This window comes from Chiloscyllium plagiosum, unplaced genomic scaffold (assembly GCF_037043375.1).
Source record: "Chiloscyllium plagiosum isolate Xiang-an unplaced genomic scaffold, Cpla_swu_hap1 HiC_scaffold_7, whole genome shotgun sequence".
Taxonomy (NCBI): Eukaryota; Metazoa; Chordata; class Chondrichthyes; order Orectolobiformes; family Hemiscylliidae; genus Chiloscyllium; species Chiloscyllium plagiosum.
Window position 1 is genome coordinate 9,160,727 of NW_028270145.1, and position 21,092 is coordinate 9,181,818.

At 40.1% G+C, this 21,092-nt stretch overlaps 1 protein-coding gene across 11 annotated transcripts in view; it reads right to left on the reverse strand.

Moving 5' to 3' along the window:
* Positions 1 to 473: 473 nt before the first annotated feature.
* satb2 (SATB homeobox 2) overlaps positions 474 to 21,092 on the reverse strand; it is a 170,247-nt gene continuing 149,628 nt past the window's right edge. For all 11 annotated transcript variants that reach the window (XM_043692948.2, XM_043692945.2, XM_043692955.2 and 8 more), the window contains one exon: positions 474 to 3,417. In XM_043692948.2, the coding sequence (XP_043548883.1) occupies positions 2,959 to 3,417 (459 nt within the window). In that variant the 3' untranslated portion in view covers positions 474 to 2,958. The remainder of the gene's footprint in view (positions 3,418 to 21,092) is intronic.

Consider the following 21,092-nt stretch of genomic DNA (forward strand, 5'->3'; position numbering starts at 1 on the left):
CTACAAGCATCTTATCCTCTTTCTCCAAATAATTTCATCTTTTAGGGTTTTTAAGAGATTGAGGAAAGATTTGAACGATGTGCAAAGTCTTCAATATACTGTCTGGCTCAGTCCTCCCTGAATATTTCTTTTTTATGTGTGTGTGGCATTCAGCCAGCCATAGTGCCACACAAGAACCATCATCAAGAGCCATGATATTTATACGATGCTGCTTGGATGTACAAACTAGTGATACAATAATGCCTTTTATTATGTCCACCAACCATGGACATATGGGCTCCAAAAGTTTCCTGACATGCAGTAATTTGTGGTTTTTTAATTATAAACAGAAAATATTTACGAAGGAACTAGAAGAGAAAAAAACAGCACAATATAATGGAGTGAATATTTTCTCAAATGTTGCTTAATTGTTTACCAAGAAAATGAAGCAGAGACAGACAGTCAAATATCAAACATTACTTGACAAATTTAGATGCATTTATTGAATGTCTTTTATTTCAACAACAAAGGGTCTAATGGCTTAACAATGCACATAACTTAAAAATAATTATCACTTTGTGATAATACAGATAGAATGTTGATTCACATGAAAAAGAACATTTACAATATGTTAATTTTATATTCACATTGTCAATAATACAAAAGCACAATTATTCTTCATTTCACCAAAGGCAGAAATTTGTGCTTTCTCAAGAGGCACTATGAAAGCAAGTTTACTTTTTTTCCAAATAGATAATATATGACAGGTAATGAATAAATAGACATATATGCATTGTACTTTTCAAATCTGGCAAGACCATAGGCTAAAATGCCCATAGATTCACTTTAACATCACTGCAGTTCTTGCAGTGTAATAAAACTGAATAGGCAAGACTTAGCGTTGACAATTTCCAGTACATATTTTGGTTAAAATGTTACAAAAAAAACTTGTGTCCTTATTAATTGAACAGTTTGTACAAACTCAACAGAAGTAATTGGTTTTAAGAAGTTTCTTGTCACAATAAACTACACACAAAAAAACAGCAGAAAAGCTAATTATTGATTCTTTTTGCTACAATGGAGGGTTTTTTTATGGTCACGTCGGTTAAAGATAAAGATCTGTGTAAGAGCAGCTTCTTCTAATGTGCTAGTCTATCTCCATTAAGATCTGTTCATCCCTGAATATAATTCATTTCTGTGTAAGATCAAGTGTCCTGTTGGCAATCCTGAGATAAATTAACTAGGGGTTCCACTCCATGTTAAAATGGACAACTTTTAAAGGTCTTCCTGTTCAAAGATTACTATTTCTATTAGTTTCCTTAGTAGGTGCCAAACCACATCTGAAATGCTGCTAAGGATATAAGACAATAAATCTGGGAGTCATGTTTTATTTTTCTTCAGCGTTGCTGCTTGGCAGACCGTAACAGTAATAACCAGCATTCAAGAACACAACAGACACTGGCTGCACCTTACCCGTGTTGATGAGGGGAAGAAAAGCATTAAAGGAAGACAAATGAGCATGTTTTCCTCTGTGCACAAAGAACTATCCTTTTACAAGACTGCTAGCAGAAAACAATGGCAATCTAATAAATAGATGTTCTTTATGAATATACACAAGGTCCTGAAATTAGGCTGCGGGCTATTAGCATACAACCACTTAAGGTGTTAATCTTAGGTTTCACTTGTTTACTCTTGTAGCAGTAGTGTTAACCCATTTAATGGATCATCCCCAATTTCCATTTCTCACGATTTATTTGAAACAATTTTGTTACTAAAATAGCAGATATAGAGGGATTCCACATTTGAAGAGTTAAGCATTCAAGTGTCAATATCATTCATCTGCTAATAACCGACAGCATAATTTTAAGGTGACAGAGAAACGTTCTGTTTGAGATGACGGCTGTGGAAGAACCTACAAATTCTTAGTGGCCTTCCAATTTTCCAACTTCAAAACTGACTCATACAAGACGACATACCAAGCTTATAGAGGACAGCAATGGACTATTATTTATCAGCCTGTATACAAAATAAAACACCCTGGGGACAGTAGGCTTCAGGCTTTATTATTGTGCAACCCTGAATATAGTTATGTATTCACACCACATTTTATTATTATTTTCCCTTCTCAGTTAATACGGTTAACTCAGTCCCTGTCGCAGAAATCCACATCGTGACTGTAATTGTGATTCCAGTATATGATTTTCGGCTGACAACATCATTTCTGAAATTGTTATCTGCTTTCTTTTTTGGCGTAAATCAAAATATTAATACTTGGTACAAAAATGAAAAAATACAACTGATTGAACCACACAGCAGCAAACGTGCAAGCCTGTAAAATTGTGTGCGTTCTCATAGATGTATTTTGCGTTTGCTGATGGTCTGATTTTTGTTTGTTTGCTTTTTGGCAGTGGTGTTTCTTTCTTGTGAAAAATACAAACCCCAAAATACTTTTAAAGCCACTTGGCAGGCAACCATAGTCAAAATTCAGGACAAACTTAGAAAATAAATAGGAATTTTAAAAGCAGAAATTCACCCTCCCTCCCCCCTCCCCCAGAGTAGGCAGCTTATCAAAAGCTGAAACAAGTCATCGTAAAGTGGTTTGAGGACACAACCTTATAAACCTTCATTTTAAATTTCAGTGTACAGTCACAGAACTTTATAAAAACAGCTTTGTCCCGAGAAAGTTCTGAGAGAATGTCCTTTTTAAACTTGCCCTCAATGCTTCTTTATTTTAACTTTTAGTGCAGGATTGAGCTGTGAAGCAAACTCTGAAATGAGTTTAATCTTTTCCAGTCTGTAAGACTCACGAAGGTCTGTGAATGAAGTCCATTCTGGTATTCTATGTCAAGGCAACATTAGAGTAGACCTGCAAATTCAATACTGCTGTACTCCATACGTATGTAATGCATTACACAAAGCTGTACATAGAATTATCAATGTTCTTTTCTGTAAGGTATGTATTAGCTAATGTGTTTCACATTATTTCTGTTCTATCTCTGGAGGTTTGGCTTTGGTTTTGCTGAGGTTTTCCTCTCCTGCCTCCATGGTGTACATCTCAGAGCCCTCCTCACTGTCATTCTCCTCGGGTTCTGTAAGCAGCTCTTCATCTTTGTATTCTGCAACATCGACTGTGGTTCCTAAGTGCTCTTTTAATTTGCCGTGATGCTTAACGTGATAACGCTGGTTTTGAAAAAATTTAATAATCGTATGCTTGGGCAAGTCCAGCTGGGCAGAAAGGGTCTGAATGGCCTCCTGGTCAGGATAAAGGCCCACGTCATGAATAAAGCTCTGAAGGATGCCCAGCGCCTCTACGGAGATCTTAGTACGTGATCTGGGCTTTTTGGCACAATTATCCTCAGCCACTTGTGGCTGCGTGGCTTTGTCCTCTCTTGGGGGTGAACTGTCCTTCCCAGGCTGGGATTGCTGTCTGTGTATCGCCTAAATGATTAAAGAAACATAAAGTTACTTTCTGACCCAATTCGAGCCATTAAGTCTTTCTTTTTGATAGTCACTTTGTTTTCTTTCCCATTGGTTAGATTTACTTTATTTCAATTGTTAAACAACTCTGCAAAGATTTGTTTATACAGTAGAACATGCAATAAATCAATACTTCAGGGCAGTAATAACAGAATGGGGACGAGGTCAGTTGGAAAAGGAATGTATTATGTGATAGTCTTGTTCATCTTTGGATCTTTAGATATTTAATCAAGTTTGCACAGACTGGTGTCATGACAGTGAAACTTATCCTTAGGTCTTAGCTAAGTTCAATTTTCTTTCAGAAGCAGTAATTATCTTTGTATTGCACCCGAATCTAATCCTCTGCCCCAATCCAGCTTGTGTGTTACTTAAGAGGTGCTCCATATGGTGAAACTCATAGGACTGAATATTCCTCTAAAACAAATTCAGGATTAATTTTGATTTATAAGCACATTCGTAACCCATCATCATGATATTTCCTTTGGCCTCAGCAATTCTCAGGTTGAAATACGACAGGGATACTGATTACAATGTGAGTTTCACCTTTACTGTCTCTATTTGAGTAAGTTGCTCCAAGACTTTGGCATTGCCAGCACTGACCTGAAGCAGAAATGCATGAAGAGAACACAACCATGTCATTTCACAGGAATGCCATCAAACAAAATTTAACGCTGAGTCACACAAGATGTGAAGACAGGTGACCAGAATCTTGTCCATGAGGTAGCTTTTAAGAAACATCTTAAAGAAAAAAAGAAAAGAGGAGATGTGGAGTTTAAGGAAGGCATTCCAAAACCTCGGGCCTTGGCAACTGAAGGCAAGACCTACAATGGTGTCAGAATGAAAACTGGGGTCGCACAAGAGACCAGAATTAGAGGAGAGCAGAAGTTGTGCAGTTGTAGAAGGTGACAGACAGAGAGGATCAGGAACACAACTCACTTTTTACCCAACTCATTTGAGGCACTGAGGCTGATTGTGCTGCTTGTTCCATTGAGTCGGGTGTAATCAGTTATCTCAGCACTAAGCAGAAATCAATTCCAAGCCCTTTCTTCAGAGAACCATACATAGTTGTTTTTACCATCAGTCGATATTACAGGCTATACCACAGCCTAGTGATTAACTGGCAAAACAGGACTCAGAGCAAAGATGCTTCAATCAGAATTACTGTCAAATGGATTCAAATGTTCCCTGACAAGGGTAGTTATTGTAAATTAATTGCTGTCAGCATAGCTTTGATGACAAAATACCCTTGTGTTTCGATATGCTTCTCACAGCTCTCATACCTTCATGTCATACACAAGCCAAGCAAAAAGGCAGATTGTAATGGCTGTGCCTGTTGTGTTCTTTGGATAAATAGGAAAGTGGCAAGTTGCCCTCCAGCCTTGCCTCCCTTTGTGTGGTAAATCTTATTTATCCCAAAGTCTCCAATGCTCCTCACAGAGAGAACTAGGCTCACCATGTAATGAATCATTGCTGGAAACCATAGTTCACATTCTGTGTGGAACGCTTTCATTGAGATCTTCTTCACAAGTCTTGGTGACCAAAGCTTGATTAAATAAGTAAGTTTTAAGGATTGTCATAAGAGAGGAGAGAGAGGGAGATATGCAATGAGATTTAAGGAGGGAATGCTGGAGATTAGAGTTTGAATGACCAAAGACGCAGTCACCAATTATGGTCTGACTGAAATTCAGTAATTGGAGAAGCTCAGGGATCTCAAGTTAAATAAAAGAAGGAGGTGACATGGTGCAATGCTTTACACCATTTCACTTAATGTTTGTACAACAATGCATCCTAACTACAACCAGGTAAAAAGGAGAGAAAGCAGAGTTAACGTTCCGAGTCTTGTGACCCTTCTTCAGAACTGGTGGTTCTAAAGAAGGGTAATTGGACTTGAAATGTTAACTCTACTTTCTCTCCACCGATGCTGCCAGACCTGCAGAGTTTCTCCAGCAATTTCCATTTTTCTTTCAGATTTCCAGCATCTGTTATACTTTCTTTTATTTTGCAACCAGGTAATGGTCACTGTAATTATTACTAATGAAGAAATAACATAATGATTTATTTCTGTGCTTAAAGCAAATATGCTTTACTCAAAACTTTCTCAACTTGCTCTGCCACCTTCAATAAATCATCGACATTGAACTCCAAGTGCCTTGTTTCCACCCTCTTTACAGAATTGTACCTTTTATCTGAGCCACCAATAGGCACACCTCAATTTTATCCACATTAAATTTCATTTGTTATATGACCACTCATTCCACTTGCCTATATCTTCTTGATGTTTATCATTACTTTCCTCAGAATTCACATTCTTTCCATGCTTTATGTCATCAATGTCTGTAAATTTTGAAAATATCTGTATTTGTCTCTGCAATAGATCCTAATATCAACCCTTGGGAAATTCAACTCTATACGTCCCTACATTCTGAGAAACAACATTTTACCACTTTTGTATGTTTCCTGTCACTCAGCTAAATCTGAATCCATGCCACTCTTTCATCCCACAGGCTTTAACATTGCTGATTATGCTGCCATGTAACCATTTGCCAAATGCTTTATGGAAGCCCACGGTAGATGACAAAAACCACATTATCCCAATCAACCCTCTAAGTTGCCTCCTCAGAAAATCTACTCAAGTTAGTTCAACACAACTTGCCTTTAACAAATCACATAGGCTTTCTTTAATTAATTCATACTTGTTGAAGCCCCAAGCTATCATTCTGACAAGCTCTTCCACTACAAGAGTTAAACTGACTGGCCTGGAGTTGCTGGGTTTATCCTTATTCCATTTTTAAACCAGAGTTCTCCATATGCTCAGTACTGTTCTCAACTTCTTAGAAATTGAATCACATCATGTCCACATGCAATTATTAAGAATTGAAGTAAAAAGGGGCAAATAACAGTCACACCACATATAGGCCAGGCAATGACCATTGTTAATAAGGCACTTTTATTATTAAAAATCTTTGAAGACTTTTGTCTAAAAGATTGTGAACATTGGTTTATTTGAAGTCCTAAGACATATCTGGACAATTGGCACACTTTTTTTGTTCAAACTATTTATTGGAAGTAATGTGTCTTAAAGTAAATGTGTCTTAAAGTAAATGGAATTGCTTGGACTAACTGGAAGTCAAATGCTTGAGTTTACGGCTGTCAGTAGTTGTGACTGTTTGATATTGCTGTGGAGTTCAATTGGGGTGCAGCCTGTGAAGAGACAAGATACCTAGTTCAGCTTTTGCTACCTCTTGAGACTCTCCTGTGAGATCTGCAAAACCAAAACTGCTATTCTGCTTATTATGCTTCTGCAAGATATCCTCTTGACACTTCTTGAAGATAATATCTGAGAAGATCCTAGTTACAATTGTGTGTCTGATGACACCTATTTACCTCTGCAAGGAGACCACATTGAAAACCATCTGGACATCTCATATTTTATCCTTTTATTCTTCAAGAGTTAGCAAGCATTTGGCCAAAGTGTTTATTATCCAATGCAGACAAAGTTTCCTTAATTTTTCTTGTGTGTGTGTGTGTCTTATTTACAAGAGGCTATCTGCATGCTTTCATATTCCAAACTGTGCGACTAAGCTTTGCATCTTTACAGTATTAATCTTGTTTTACAATAAATCAATAGTTTCCAGTGTTTTTTTGGAGAAACCTGATGATGGATTTGCAGAAACAAATAGATTAACATATGTAATTGTCCATATCGATAGCTAAGTAAAACATTTTTTTAAACTCATGCTGTGACTACTGGAGTAATGGAATAGCGGGGAGACTGTGCACTCATCCCACTTCAGTCATGATTCCATCTCTGAGAAGAAAGCATTTCACTGTTATTTGTTGTTTAATAGCATTGCCATTGCTGAATCCCCAACTATCAACATCTTGTTACTGGTGAGCTTTGATTAAAAATTCAACCAAACCAGCAATCTAAATCTTGGGGTTACATGAGCATGTAACAGGTTGGAAATTCTGAGAGTAACTCACCTCCTGACTCCCCACTGCCTGTTCAAAATCTATAAGGCTCAAGCCAGGAGTGTAATGGAATCGTCTCTCCACTTGTGTGGATGAACACAGCTCCAGCTAGACACTGGACACCAACCAGCACAAAGCAACTCACTTGTTTCAAACCACTTCAGCCACCTTAAACATTCAGTAGCTCCATCAGTAATGTGCAGTGGCAGCAGTCTGTATCATCTACAAGATCCACTCCAGTGAGTCACTGTGGATCCTTTGATGACACTTTACAAACCTGTGACCTCCAGCATATAAAAGGACAAGGGCAGTGGGTGCAGAGGAACACTGCTAGCTGCAGATTCCTCTCCAAATCACACATTTTTCCTGGCACTGAGTCAAAGTCCTGGAACTCCCTCTCTACCAACACAGTGGGTTGACCTGCGCCGCATGGAATGTGACAGTTCGTGGAAGAAACTCATCACCTTCACAAGGCCAGTTAAGAACGGGCAACAAAATCCTGCCTTGCCAACAGTGCTCAAATCTGTAAGTGAAAGCAAAACTAAAGATAGAAGTGATTGTGTTGCATCATTCTCCTGTTTTGCCCACTTTTGCCTTGGTAATGAATGGTAAAACAAGAGTTAAAGATGAATAATGGGTATCTGTGACAGAAAGGCTTTGTTGATTATAGTATGCTTTGTGTTGGGGGGGGAGGGGAAGCCAAGTGGGCTTAGAATGTGGCTGCCAGATGGGTTCAATACTTCACCAGCTACAACAAGCCGGAATTAGACCATCTTGGACTTTCAATGGAGAGTGCAGGAGGGCACTGGAGGAGCAGCAGACATACCGAGAACATGGGGTGCTAGCCTGGTGAAGCTACCAAATAGGACTACTTTCAAACCAAACAGTAAGTGATAGACAGAGGTAAGCAATGCCACAACCAACGGATCAGATCTAAGCACAGCAGTCCTGCCACATGCAGTGTGAATGGTGATGGACAATTAAACAATTCACTGGAGGGAGCCAGCTGCACAATTAGCTGTCCCCATCCTCAATGATGGAGGAGAATACATCAGTGCAAAAAATAAGGCTTAAACATTCGCAGCAATCTTTAGCCAAAAGTGCCAAGTGGATGATCCATCTCGACCCCCTCCAATGATCCCCAGCATAACCAATGCCAGTATTCAGCCAATTCGCTTCATACCACATGATATAAGAAATGGCTGGAGGCACCAGGCACTGCAAAGGCAATGGGCCCTGACAACATTCTGGCAATAGTACTGAAGACTTGTGTATTCAAGTAGTTGATTGGCACCACATGCACAAGTTTCCACTCACTCTACCCCAATGCACAACAGCAGCAGTATGTATCTACAAGATGCACTGCAGAATTTCACCAAAGATCATGGGATGTGGGGGCCAGCATGGTGGTTCAGTGGTTAGCGCTGCTGCCTTACTACACCAGGGACCTGGGTTCGATTCTCACCTCGGGTGACTGCCTGTGTGGAGTTTGCATATTTTCCCCGTGTCTGCGTGGGTTTCCTCTGGGTGCTCCGGTTTCCTTCCACAATCCAAAGATGTGAAGGTCAGGAGAATTGGCCATGCTAAACTGTCCATAGTATCAGGTGCATTAGTCATAGGTACATATAGGGTATGTGATTGGGTTTGAGTGGGTTACTATTCGGAGGATCGGTGTGGACTTATTGGGCTGAAGGGACTGATTCCATTCTGTAGGGAATCTAATCTAATCTATAGACAGCACCTTCCAAGGTGGTTTGAGCTCAGAGTTTATGAGACATTGGGATGCACCAGAGAGGGAATGGTTGCCTGGAAGTTTTGTTCCAAGAGGTAATGGCACAACAGGTGCTAGGGTCTACTGTTTTTGTCCACAGTAAAAGATTGTGGGGTGTTACTGTGTGTGAGGCAGGTTAGGGAACCAAGATAAGGGATGTGCAGGAGATCCAGCCAGTGAAATGGTCAAAAGCCACCAATGTGAAGGGTTGGCAAATGCTGGATGCCAGTGTCCATAGACAAGAGGAGTATGAGGCTGGTGCCTGTGGATTGAGACCTGAGGTGCAGTTTGGTGCTAAGTGAGGTGGAAGCTGAAGCAGGCTGGTACCCTCTGAAAACTCTCAACTGGGAAGTGAATGTCGAGCTGGTTCAGCACATTTGGTTGAATAGGAAGCTAAATATTCATGAGGTGAGTTGTGCCATCAATGAGGCATTTAATAACAATAATCTCCCTTATTTGGCAACTAGTGAGAAACCTGTCTCGCTGCCTGGCAGATACATAAAAAATGCAATGGGATTCTTTAGATTTCCAACAGGCTTGTGTCAGATGATCCATTTCCCACATGAGCTAGTTTAAACCTTTCCATCCCCCCAACTTAGTACAACTCACCATCCCAGCACGGTGCAGCTGAGCATGAGTTTTCAGAATGCTGGGTTGCTGCGTGTTGCCAGAGTTTAAGACATCTCCTCTCAGCTCGAGAGGAACATGCAGAGGGAGGCAGGAGACATAGCTGTTGTGATTTGATAATTACAACACAAATAGGACAAGAAAAGGGTTCTGCTTGGATATTGTGGGCTTCCGGGGTTAAATTAAAAAGCGGAACCTCAAAAATAACAATTTCTGGATTATTGCTTGAGTCAACAACAAATTGATGCATGGTACATGAGGCAATGAAGGAATGGTAAGAGATGAATACATGGCTCAAAGATTGGTGTGGGAGAAATGGGTTTCAATTCATGGGGCACCAATACAGGGTCAAATGGGAGCTGTACTATTCAGGCAGTCTTTACCTGAACCATGCTGGGATGGTGAGTTGTACAAGTTGGGGGGATGACTGTCAGTCAGAGTTTAAACTAGCTCATGTGGGAAATGGATCATGTGAGACAAGCCCATGGTAAATCTAAAGAATCCTGCTGCATCTTTTGTGTATCTGCCAGGCAGCGAGACAGGTTTCTCACTAGGTAATGGCAAGTTGCCAAATAAGGGGGATTATTGCTTATTAAATGCCTCATTGATGGCATAACTCACCTCATGAATATTTAGCTTCCTATCCAAAGAAATGTGCTAATCCAGCTTGACACTGACTTCCCGATTGATAGTTTTCAGAGGGTACCAGCCTGCTTCAGCTTCCACCTCACTTAGCACCAAACTGTACCTCAAGTCTCAATCCACAGACACCAGCCTCATGCTCCTCTTGTCCATGGACACTGGCATCCAGCATTTGCCAACCCTTCACAATGTTCATACCACCTCTCCAATTCTTGGGAATTTGAGACCTGAATTGCTGGGGTCACCAGCACCTAGCACAGGGACTGGCATCCAGCTCATGGAATCAACCTGGCTGTCCCTAAGGGCTGTGGTCTCTTGGCAATTGCCTGCACCATCCTTGCCTTGCCATCATGTCTATTAACACATTGGCACCTCAGCCAGAGTCTAAAATCTGTTAGTGTCACCAAGCTCCTTTTTATAAACACACAGACAGGCTGCTTGTCATGACTGTCAGTACAGGTCTATCCTTAGGAGGTAAGGACACCTTGCTGTATGGAAATGAGATATCAATCTAACAGCTACAATCCCATACACGACAGAAACTGATGGGGGCTGGCCCTTATTGCTGTAAAGGGGGTGTTCTCCGTTTACCAGGGGTCAGTCACAGGCACAGCTCACACCTAGTGTCCAGGGGCTTGGCCACAGTCAGTCATCCACTCGGACCAGTCACGCTCAGGGGATCTGTCTGACTGCAGTTGGGGGAGTGTGTAATGGTCAGTCCTGTAAGACCATCTCCTGGTGTGAAGGGGAAATGGTGTATTGTCAGCCGGGGTGCTGCAAACACAGCACTCAGGGTCTGGTCAGTCATGTCCAGGGACTGTTTGTCAAGGTCGGTCAGAGGTATGAGGAAAATACAATCCTGGGGGATTTTGTGCTGTAATACAGAGTATCAAGGTGAATGGAGGAAATGAACTGAAGAAAAGTTGTAAAAAAGAGTCATAATAGACTCAAAACATTAAATCTCCACAGATGCTGCCAGCCTTGCTGAGTTTCTCTAGAACTTCCTCCTTTTATTATAGTGGGCTATTCTAGATTGGTACTGAGCAATGAGTGACGATGAATCAATACCTCATGGTAACAGAGCCCAGAGGTGACAGCAATTATAACATGAGAGAATTTCACATTCCGATTGCAAGAGAGAAATGTGGATCAATGACTTGTGTTTTAAACCTGGATAAAGGTAATTTTGAGGAAGTGAAAGCAGAGCTAGCTAAAATGAACGAGGAAGCAAGGTTAAATGGTGGGCAGAAAGAACACACTGACAATTTTTTAAGGAGATAGTTAAAAACTCTCGGCAAAGGGTGGGAAATAAATGATAGGGCCGTGGTGAGTGTTGCAGAACAGAAACCAAGGGGTTCAGGTATATAATTCTTCGAAAGTTGCGTCACAGGTAGACAGGGTGGTTAAGGGGGTGTTTAGCCTGCTTGCCTTCATTGCTCAGACCTTTGCGTATAGGAGTTGGGATGTCATGTTGAGGTTGCACAGAACATTGGTGAAGCCTCTTCTGGAATACTGTGTCCAATTCTGGTCACCCTGCTATAGGAAGGATTTTATTAAATTGCAGAAAGTTCAGAAAAAAATTTCCAGGACGTTGCCAGGAATAGATGGTTTGAGTTATAAAGATGGACTGGATAGGCTGTGCCTTTGTCAGTGGAGCATAGGAAGTTGACAGGTGACCTTATCGAGGTTTATAAAATCATGAGGGGCATACATGAGATGAATAGCAAAGATGTTTTTCCTTGGGTAGGAAAGTTCAAAAATAGGGGACATATTTTTAAGGTAAGAGGAGAAAGATTTCAAAAGGATATGAGGGTCAACTTTTATTTTTACACAGAGAGTGGTTCGTGTGTGGAATAAACTGCCAGAGAAATAGTGGATCCAGGTACAGTTACAACGTTCAAAAGACATTTGGATAAGGACATGAATAGGAAAGGTTTGGAGGGATATGGGCCAAATGCCAGCAAGTGGGATTTGTTTTGCTTGGGAACATAGTTGGCATGGACTATTTAGACTAAAGAATCTGTTTCCATGCTGTATGACTCTAAGACTCTATGACATGACTCTTTGAGAAAGTTACATGATCTGAGACCGAATAAGTGAGTTAAAGATCACATCAGATTGAAAGAAACACTGTACAAATCTATAGAACACGAAGTGAAGTTGGCTGATGGCCATGTGACATTATCACATTTGATCACTAATTGAAAAGTATCCTGAAAAGTAAGCTTGAACGTTTTCTTTCATAAATTAAATGCAATTTTCACATGTGCTTGCATCTGCTAAAATTCTCCTCTTATAGTGTCACAGAGTCATACAGCATGGAAAGATATCCTTCAACCAACCAATCCATGCTGAACATAATCCCAAACTAAACTAGTTCCACCTACCTGTTTCTGGCCCATGTCCCTCCAAACCTTTCCTATTCATGTACCTATCCAAATGTCTTTTAAACGTTGTCATTGTACCGTTATCCACCACTTCCTCTGGAAGCTCATTCCACCCGTGAACCACCCTCGGAGTAAAAAAAATTGGCCCCTCATGTCTTTTTTAAATCTCCCTCCTCTCACCTTAAAAATGTGACCTCTGGTCTTGATATCCCACAACAAGGGGATAAGGAAAAGACAACTACCATTAACTCTATAAAATAAACTTCTATAAGGTCGCCTCAATCTCTTACACTCCAAAAAATATGTCCCAGCCTATCCAGCCTTCCTTCATAACTCAAACCTTCCATACCCGGCAACATCCTAGTAAATCCTTTCTGAACCCTCTCCACCTCGATCATATCCTTCCTTCAACTGGGTGACCAGAATAGGACTGAGTATTCAAGAAGAGGCCTCACCAATGTCCTGTACAACCTCAACATAACATCCCGATTCCTATACTCAAAGGACTGAGCATTGAAGGCAAGCATGCCAAATGCCTTTTTAACCATCCTATCAAATGTGATGCAAACTTTAAAGAACTTCACAAGTATTGGTTGTAATATTGTCAATGAACTATTTCATCACGAATGGCTGTAGGAGATATCAAATAATGTTTAACCTATTATTAAATTTAATATTGATTACTCTGTGACTCAGAAAATGTTTGCCTAGATAGCAGGCAAAGTTATTCTAATAGTAGAAAGTGAGGACCGCAGATGCTGGAAATCAGAGTCGAGACTGTGGTACTGGAAAAGCACAGCAGGTCAGGCAGCACCCAAGGTTTCCTGATGAAGGGCTTATGCCTGAAACATCAATTCTCCTGCTCCTCGGATACTGCCTGACCCGCTGTGCTTTTTCAGCACGACACTCTCAACAAAGTTCATCTAATGACTGGTACTGGCCTATACTCTCAGATTTTCATTGCTCAGTCAACAAATGGAATAAAGTAAAGACTTCTTCGGTTTCCATGTTTGCATTTTGAATCCTATAAATGTGGTGATGTCCAGCAAAAAGAGGACAAGGACACGTTACTGACCTCCACAAAATAATGTAATTAATCCTGGAAGGACATACTTTTGTGTTGTCCTCATTACTGCACAAAAGAGTAGAAAATCAGCCAAGGTTCTCATTTGTAATCGTATACATTAACTCCTAAGTGAATATATAAATCTTGGTTGCAAACAGCATTCAGCTTCATAGAGCCATTCTTAAGTTAAATAGTCTAACAAATGACCACTTTTACAAAGTGCCCACAGGAGAACATTGCACAGCAACAATCAATACCTTCATGTTCTTCAGTGAAATTGTGCATCCTTTATATCTACAGGCATGGCACCAATTTAATTTCTCAGGATAGAATCAGGAGTTGCATCGAATGATCAGTCTGCTCGGAATGATCAGAATGATTGGGTGGAGTTTGCACATTCTCTCTGTGTGGGTTTCTTCCCACAGTCTAAAGATGTGCAGGTCAGGTGAATTGGCCATACTAAATTGCCTATAGTGTTAGGTGCATTAGTCAGAGGGAAATGGGTTTGGGTGGGTTACTCTTTGGAGGGGCGGTGTGGACTGGTTGGGCCAAAGGGGCCTGTTTCCATACTGTAGGGAATCTAATCTGATGCAAATTGCATTACAGAACTTGCATTTATGTACAGCTCTTTATCATTCTGGGATGTCCCCATGTGCTTTACAGCCCATTAAGTATTTTTGAAATATAGGCAATGTGCCGTAATAAAGGAATACCAAAATAGAAGGACCTGGAATCACTGAAGGCAGAATGGTGGGCTGACAAAGTAATTTAAAAGGTATATGGGATCCTTGGCTTTTTAAATACAAGTATGGGGTGCAAAAAACAAAGAAGGAAGCATCACTTTGGGACAGATGTGAACACTTCAGGTTTTTGACAGGATCCAGAAAAGATTTGTGAGAATAGTTCCAGGAGATATGGGACTTTGTTCGAATGGAAAATCTGAGCTCATTCACCTTGGAAAGGAAAGTGTTAACAGGAAACTTGATAGAGATGCTTACAACCATGAGATGTATGGACAGTGGAGGAAGGAAGAAACTGTCTCCATGAGCAGCACAGTCAAGAAACTGTATTATTCGAAAACATCAGTCAATACCTTTAAGATAACATTTTCCACTGTTGCAAAGTGCAAAACCGAAAACCCTGGTGCTGCATTCTGGTAAGGCAAATCAGGGCAGGATTTACACACATATTGGTAAGGTCATGGGGAGCATTGCTGGACAGAGAAATATTGGCGTACAGATTCATAATTCCTTGAAATTCCTTGAAGGTAGACAGGCTAGTGGAGAAGTTATTTGATATGCTTGCCATTATTGGTCAGTGCATTGGGTATAGGAATTGGGAGGTCATGTTGTTGGCTGTAAAGGACATTAGTTAGGCCACTTTTGAAATATTGTGTACAATTCTGGTCTCCCTGCTATAGCAAAGGTGTTGTGAAACTTGACAGGATTCAGAAAAGATTTACAAAGATGTTGCTGGGATTGGAGGGTTTGAGCTATAGGGAGTGGCTGAATAGACTTTTCCCTGAAGTGTTGGAGGCTGAGAGGTGACTTTACAGAGGTTTACAAAATCATGAGGGGCATGGATAGGGTGAACAGTCAAGGTCTTTTCCCCAGGTGGGGGAGTCCAAAACTAGAGGGCATAGGTTTAAGGTGAGAGGGGAAAGATTTCAAAGGGACCTAGGGGGCAATGTTTTCACACAGAGGGTGGTTTGCGTATGGAATAAGCTGCCAGAGGAAGTGGTGGAGGCTGGTAAAGTTACAATATTTAAAAGGCATTTGGATGGGTATATGAATTGGAAGGGTTTAGAGGAATGTGGGCCAAATGCTGGCAAATGGAACTATATTGATTTAGGATATCTGGTCAGGAGGCATGGATGAGTTGGACGGAAGGGACTGTTTCCATGAATTTATATGCTACTAATTAAAGATTCAATACTGAATTCAGGGGGAATCAATCCCTTTACTCAGAGAGTTGCGAAAATGGTAAGACATTATCTCGATTTGTTGAGGTGAATAGCAATTATTAATTTAAGGAGATACTAGATAAAAAGAGTAGCAGAATATGTTGACAAATTGTGAGGCTGAATTAGGTTCATGTGGAACCTTAATACGAGCAGAGAAGAGTAGGTCGTGGTGCCTGTTGCTAGGCTGGAAAACAAACTGTGTAATTCTATGTAATTTTCCAATTATCTGAATGAATCTTTTACATCCATCTAGGAGAACAAACGAGGCCTTGGTTTAAGTTGTCTGGTTGTGCCGCAGTCATCAGCCTAGCAGCAAAGTACAAACACTGTCTTGTTTTTAATTCACTTGTGGGATGTGGGCGTCACTGGCTGGCCAGCACTTATTGCTTGTTCCTAGCTACCCTCTAATCCAATGGCTTGCTAGGACATTTCAGAGGGCAGTTGAGGGTCAGTCACATTGCTGTGGCTCTAGAGACACATATAGACCAGACCAGGCAAGGATGGCAGATTTCCTTCCCTGGAGGACATTAGTGAGTCAGGCAGGTTTTTCCAATAATCGGCAATGTTTTCAAGGTCACCAGTAGTTTCTTAATTATTTCCTTGATGCCTTCAGGTGAACCATACGAAAGAGCATAAATCATCTTCGGGAGAATGATTAAAAGACCAAGGACTCTGCTGTACTGCAATAAGTTAGTGTCTTCAAATGAATGATACATAACAACACATAAGACCCTTAAAGAAAATCATGATCTGGTCTCTCAGAGAGATTGGATGTTTGCATAGCATGTCCCAGCCAAAGTCAGGTCCCTTAGCAGAACTGTATTTAAGATGGTTAGAGCAAGGTAGAGCACTATTCTAAGAAATGTAAGTCACCAGGAGTCAGATGGTATGATTTGTTTTAAATAAGTTGCACTTACTTTCAGGATTGATGACAAAATGTGCAACAATCTAACTTTTCGAGGAGTAATGATTAATTCCCACTTCCTGCCACTCTTGACATCAGTGATTCACAATTGCAGATTTCCATGTTCGTCTAAAATGTGCAGGTACTTAAACCACAGAGCAGGCCGCAATCACTTAAGAAGTGGTTAATATTTAATAGAATTTTATACTTTTTGAGAGATTTAGTTTTACAGTTGGTTATTTGTGTGCTATTGATCAGATCTATGGTGTAAGATTCACCATGTTACTTTCCATTCACCACAAAAATGTGGCCAATCATAGCAAGTTACATCCATCATGTCACCACAGCAGATACTCACGTGGCATTGATGCATTTTTCTCCGTTGTATCTGTTTCATTATTTCCTTGTTTTACAAGCAATTTGTTGAGGAATTTGCAACTATTTTCACTTATTCTCTCATTTAAAAAAAGACAAAGTATTGGTGATTGAGTCAGAGGATGAATTTATTTATTGCTGTTGAAGCAGCACTCAAAACTTCAGGAAGTAATTGTTATAATAGACAGTTTTCACCATCATTGTACATGAGTATAGCTGTTCTCTCTTGCTTCCTCTCATTTATCTTTGACAGAACACTCACACAGGGAGATCAAGATGCTCAGGTAAAAAGTAAATGGAAAGGAGGTTACAATGCCTTGCGTGACCCACAAACCTAAACTCGAGCATCTATTTAACCATTGTACTGGAATTATAATTTCAATCAAATAAAAGCAAAAGGAGTTGTCTTTAAAGTGCTGCATTTTTAAAAATACATCAAAGCTTCATAACTTATGATTGCAACCAAATTTGCTGGACACTTTCCAATAAAAGATGGCTTTTCTCAAGCCCAGTGGTGACAGTAGTGAACAAAACAACTGACAGGAGACAAAGGGACGCCTGCTACATCTTCAAGTAATCAACAAAATAAAGTGGGTGTTGGCAAATTAATAGAGTAACTGTATGTAAAACTCTAGGAATTGTTGCAAGATCAGAATGATCAAAATTATAGAGAAAAGGTGCTGCATGACTGAAGACAAAGCATTCTCTCCTGATGCAGACAGTTCATATAGTTTTGTTTCTTCAGCACAACTGCTATATTTTGGGCAATATTCTCTCTGCATTTTATTAGTACTTATGTCATGGGTGTGGTAATAATTAAGAAATTATTTATAAACTATGGGAGACATCAAGGTAAATGATGGGTTGAAGAAGTGCAATTTCTCCAGCAGCAGACATCAGATGTTAAATCCATTGGGAAAAATGAAATCCAATTCTCTAAATAATAACGTTTCAGGAGTCCACAGATTAAACCAGATAAGAAGAGAAACAAAGAAGATAAAGGGGATAATGTTCTAAACACCACAATTAAAAGCAGCTGGGAGCCATGTGTGAAATATTGCAGTACATGCCTGTAGGGAAGGAAGTTAGATATTGAATGATCATGTTTAGGAAAGTTGTAATATGTACTGGTGTTATGGTAGTGCTCTGGAATACTTTTCTTGAAAATCCATGGAATTTTACATGTGAAATAAAAAAAGACCAGGGATTAGCTTCCAGTTTTATTTGCAGGTGGGATTGTTCAATCCTAGATTTCAACATGCTGAACTTAGAATCCTAAATTAGATTCAGGTGATAACTTGCTTTAAACTTCGATGGGGGAAGATTCTCAAAACACTTTCAATATGATTGCCTTAGATCGCAACCTCATGTGTTCCTTGCACATGTGTGTGGTCTGGTTGGTAGTGGTGGTTTTTGATTGGTACAATTTGAGTTTTCCCAGTCACATGGCTTAAACCACTCAATGTTCATTTGTGGTTCAATTAAAATCTAACAGACCCAATTATGTTAAATTTGTTTTAATGAATTGCATGTAAATGGAATACATTTCTAGGTGGGATAGTTTCTGAATTAAGTCTTAAACCCCATAAATCTGGTTAACTACATTGGTGGACCCAGGTATTTAACATTTACTGCATTCTGTACAGACAATGGCAATGTTTCTTAGACGAGGTGTTGGCAGAGAACTTATTAAAGTTGTAGCTTACTGTGTCAAAATTTTCAAAATTTTCCTTCACTGGTCAACTCCACAATCATTTGCATTGCCTGCAAGATCCCCCCCAAGCCACTCACTATCCGAGCTTGGAAATATATTGCCATTTCCCCAGTGTCACTGGGTCAAAATCTTAGAATTCCCTCCCTAATGGCACCGTGGGTCTCTCTCTCTCTATAACACATGGTGTGTAACAGTTCAAGAAGGCACCTTCTCAAGGGCTTCTGGGGACTGGCAAAAAATGCTGGCACCCATGTCCCACAAGTGAATTTTTAAAAAGTGCTAGCTGTATTGGTACAAGCTGAGAAGAACATGAGAACCACTGAGATTTATGGGTACAGAAAACACAAGGAGGATGGAGAAGGACGTAAGATGAATTTGAGTCAGTTCAGATTCAAGAAGAGGAAGTAAAAAATAAGGATGAAGAGAGAAGGAAATAGAGAGCAAAAACAAAAGCAAGAAAATAAATTAAAGCATTTTACAGTTTATAAATCTCCAGCAAAAAAAACTAATAGCTTTCGAAGTGAGACTCCAGAATGCAAATTTTTGTTTATACATATCACAAATAAAAAATGCATTTATTCAGTTAAATAATAGCCCTAAATTCCTATGGCAAAATTAACTGCTGATTAAAGTGAAAACTCTTCAACTTCTTAAAAGTCAAGGGAGTTTGATGGTCAACTGCCATTTTCGAGAGTCTACCAGAGCAAAACATCCAGCAACTTAATATTCATTCATAATTGACAATGTTTCTCTTCTTGGACACAATTTGCTTGATGATTTGCTTGTTAAAGTGAACTTGCTGTTATTTTGGAGAAAATTCTGGCACAATGCCTGCTTATTGTCTATTATCGGGTGAATGAAAATGACTCAGAATTAATATGACTGCTTCATTTTAATCCTTCAAGTACTGTAAATTTTTACATTGACCAACTGGGTAAAGACTGTTCATTTTGATTGGCATTTTATATTTAAGGTGCATTGAGAAGCCATTTGTTTCTATGGTATCAAATGCTGGTAAATTACAAGACTGAAATATCATCTGATCTTTTTGTCTTCAAATTAATAAATAGTATACAGGATCTAACGGGCAATAATTAATTAAAATGTAAGTGTTTGCAAGAGAGTGTGTGTGTGTCAGATTGTGGGTATGCATGTGTTTGAAAGCGTACATGTGCGAAAGAGTGCATGTGTGAGAATATAAGAACATCTGAGTTTGAGAGCATTTGAGAGTGTGGGAGAACATGTGATCGTGAGAGAGCACATGTGTGTGTGAGAGAGTGAGCGTGTATGAGAAAGCATGTGTGTGCAAGAACACATTTACGAGAGAGTGTGTTAGAGCACGTTTGCATGTGAGAGACAGCGTGTCTGTGTGTGAGAGAGAGCATGTGTGTGAGAGCACATGTGCATATGAGAGACAGCATGTGTGTGTGTATGTGAAAGAGAATGTGTGTGTGTGAGACAGCATGTGTGTATGTGTGTGTGTGTGTGTGTGTGTGCGCGCGTGCACGTGCGTGTTAAACCCTGGTTGCCTCCCAGTGATCTCCAAGCACGGCTGAAACATTTTCCCTCATGGTCACTTGTTGGCGTGTGAAGGGCCCCAGCAGACATGACAGTCACCATGGTTACTGTACCATCCCTTCCCAAAATCGCCAGAAGTTACCTACTTGAACATGGATCAGTAAAAGAAAGTTTACTTTGTTTTTGAGGATGTCTGAGCAGAGAGACAATTCTCCTTCATCCTGCTGTCTCAGCAGTGTCTTGCTTAAATGGTGGTTGCTGCTGATGCTGCAGAGCTGCTGCATCTCTGAATTGGCTGACTGCTCTGAGAGGATGGATGCCATCCTCAAACTACACTATTGTTCTGACAGTGGACTCTTCATTAACCACAGCCAGGAAAATGCCACCTTAGTTTCTCCACACTTGCTGGCATAGGATTGGTTCCTACATTTGGTCCTGACAATGGTGATAAAACTGAGCCCTGTATATCTATGTGTGTATCTATCCAGCTGTCTATATATGTGGATGCATAGGTAGGTTTATAAATTCAAATAATCCAGTTCCATTTTGTGCTAAAGGAATATGGTAAAACTTCCACTTGCTGAAACCTGCTAGTTCATGTTAAGTACTTAGTTATGTCCTTCTCATGCAGGTTTGCAAAGACAGACAAAATGAATACATGGCAGACACGTATGAAGAGAGGTTGGATACAGAGGCA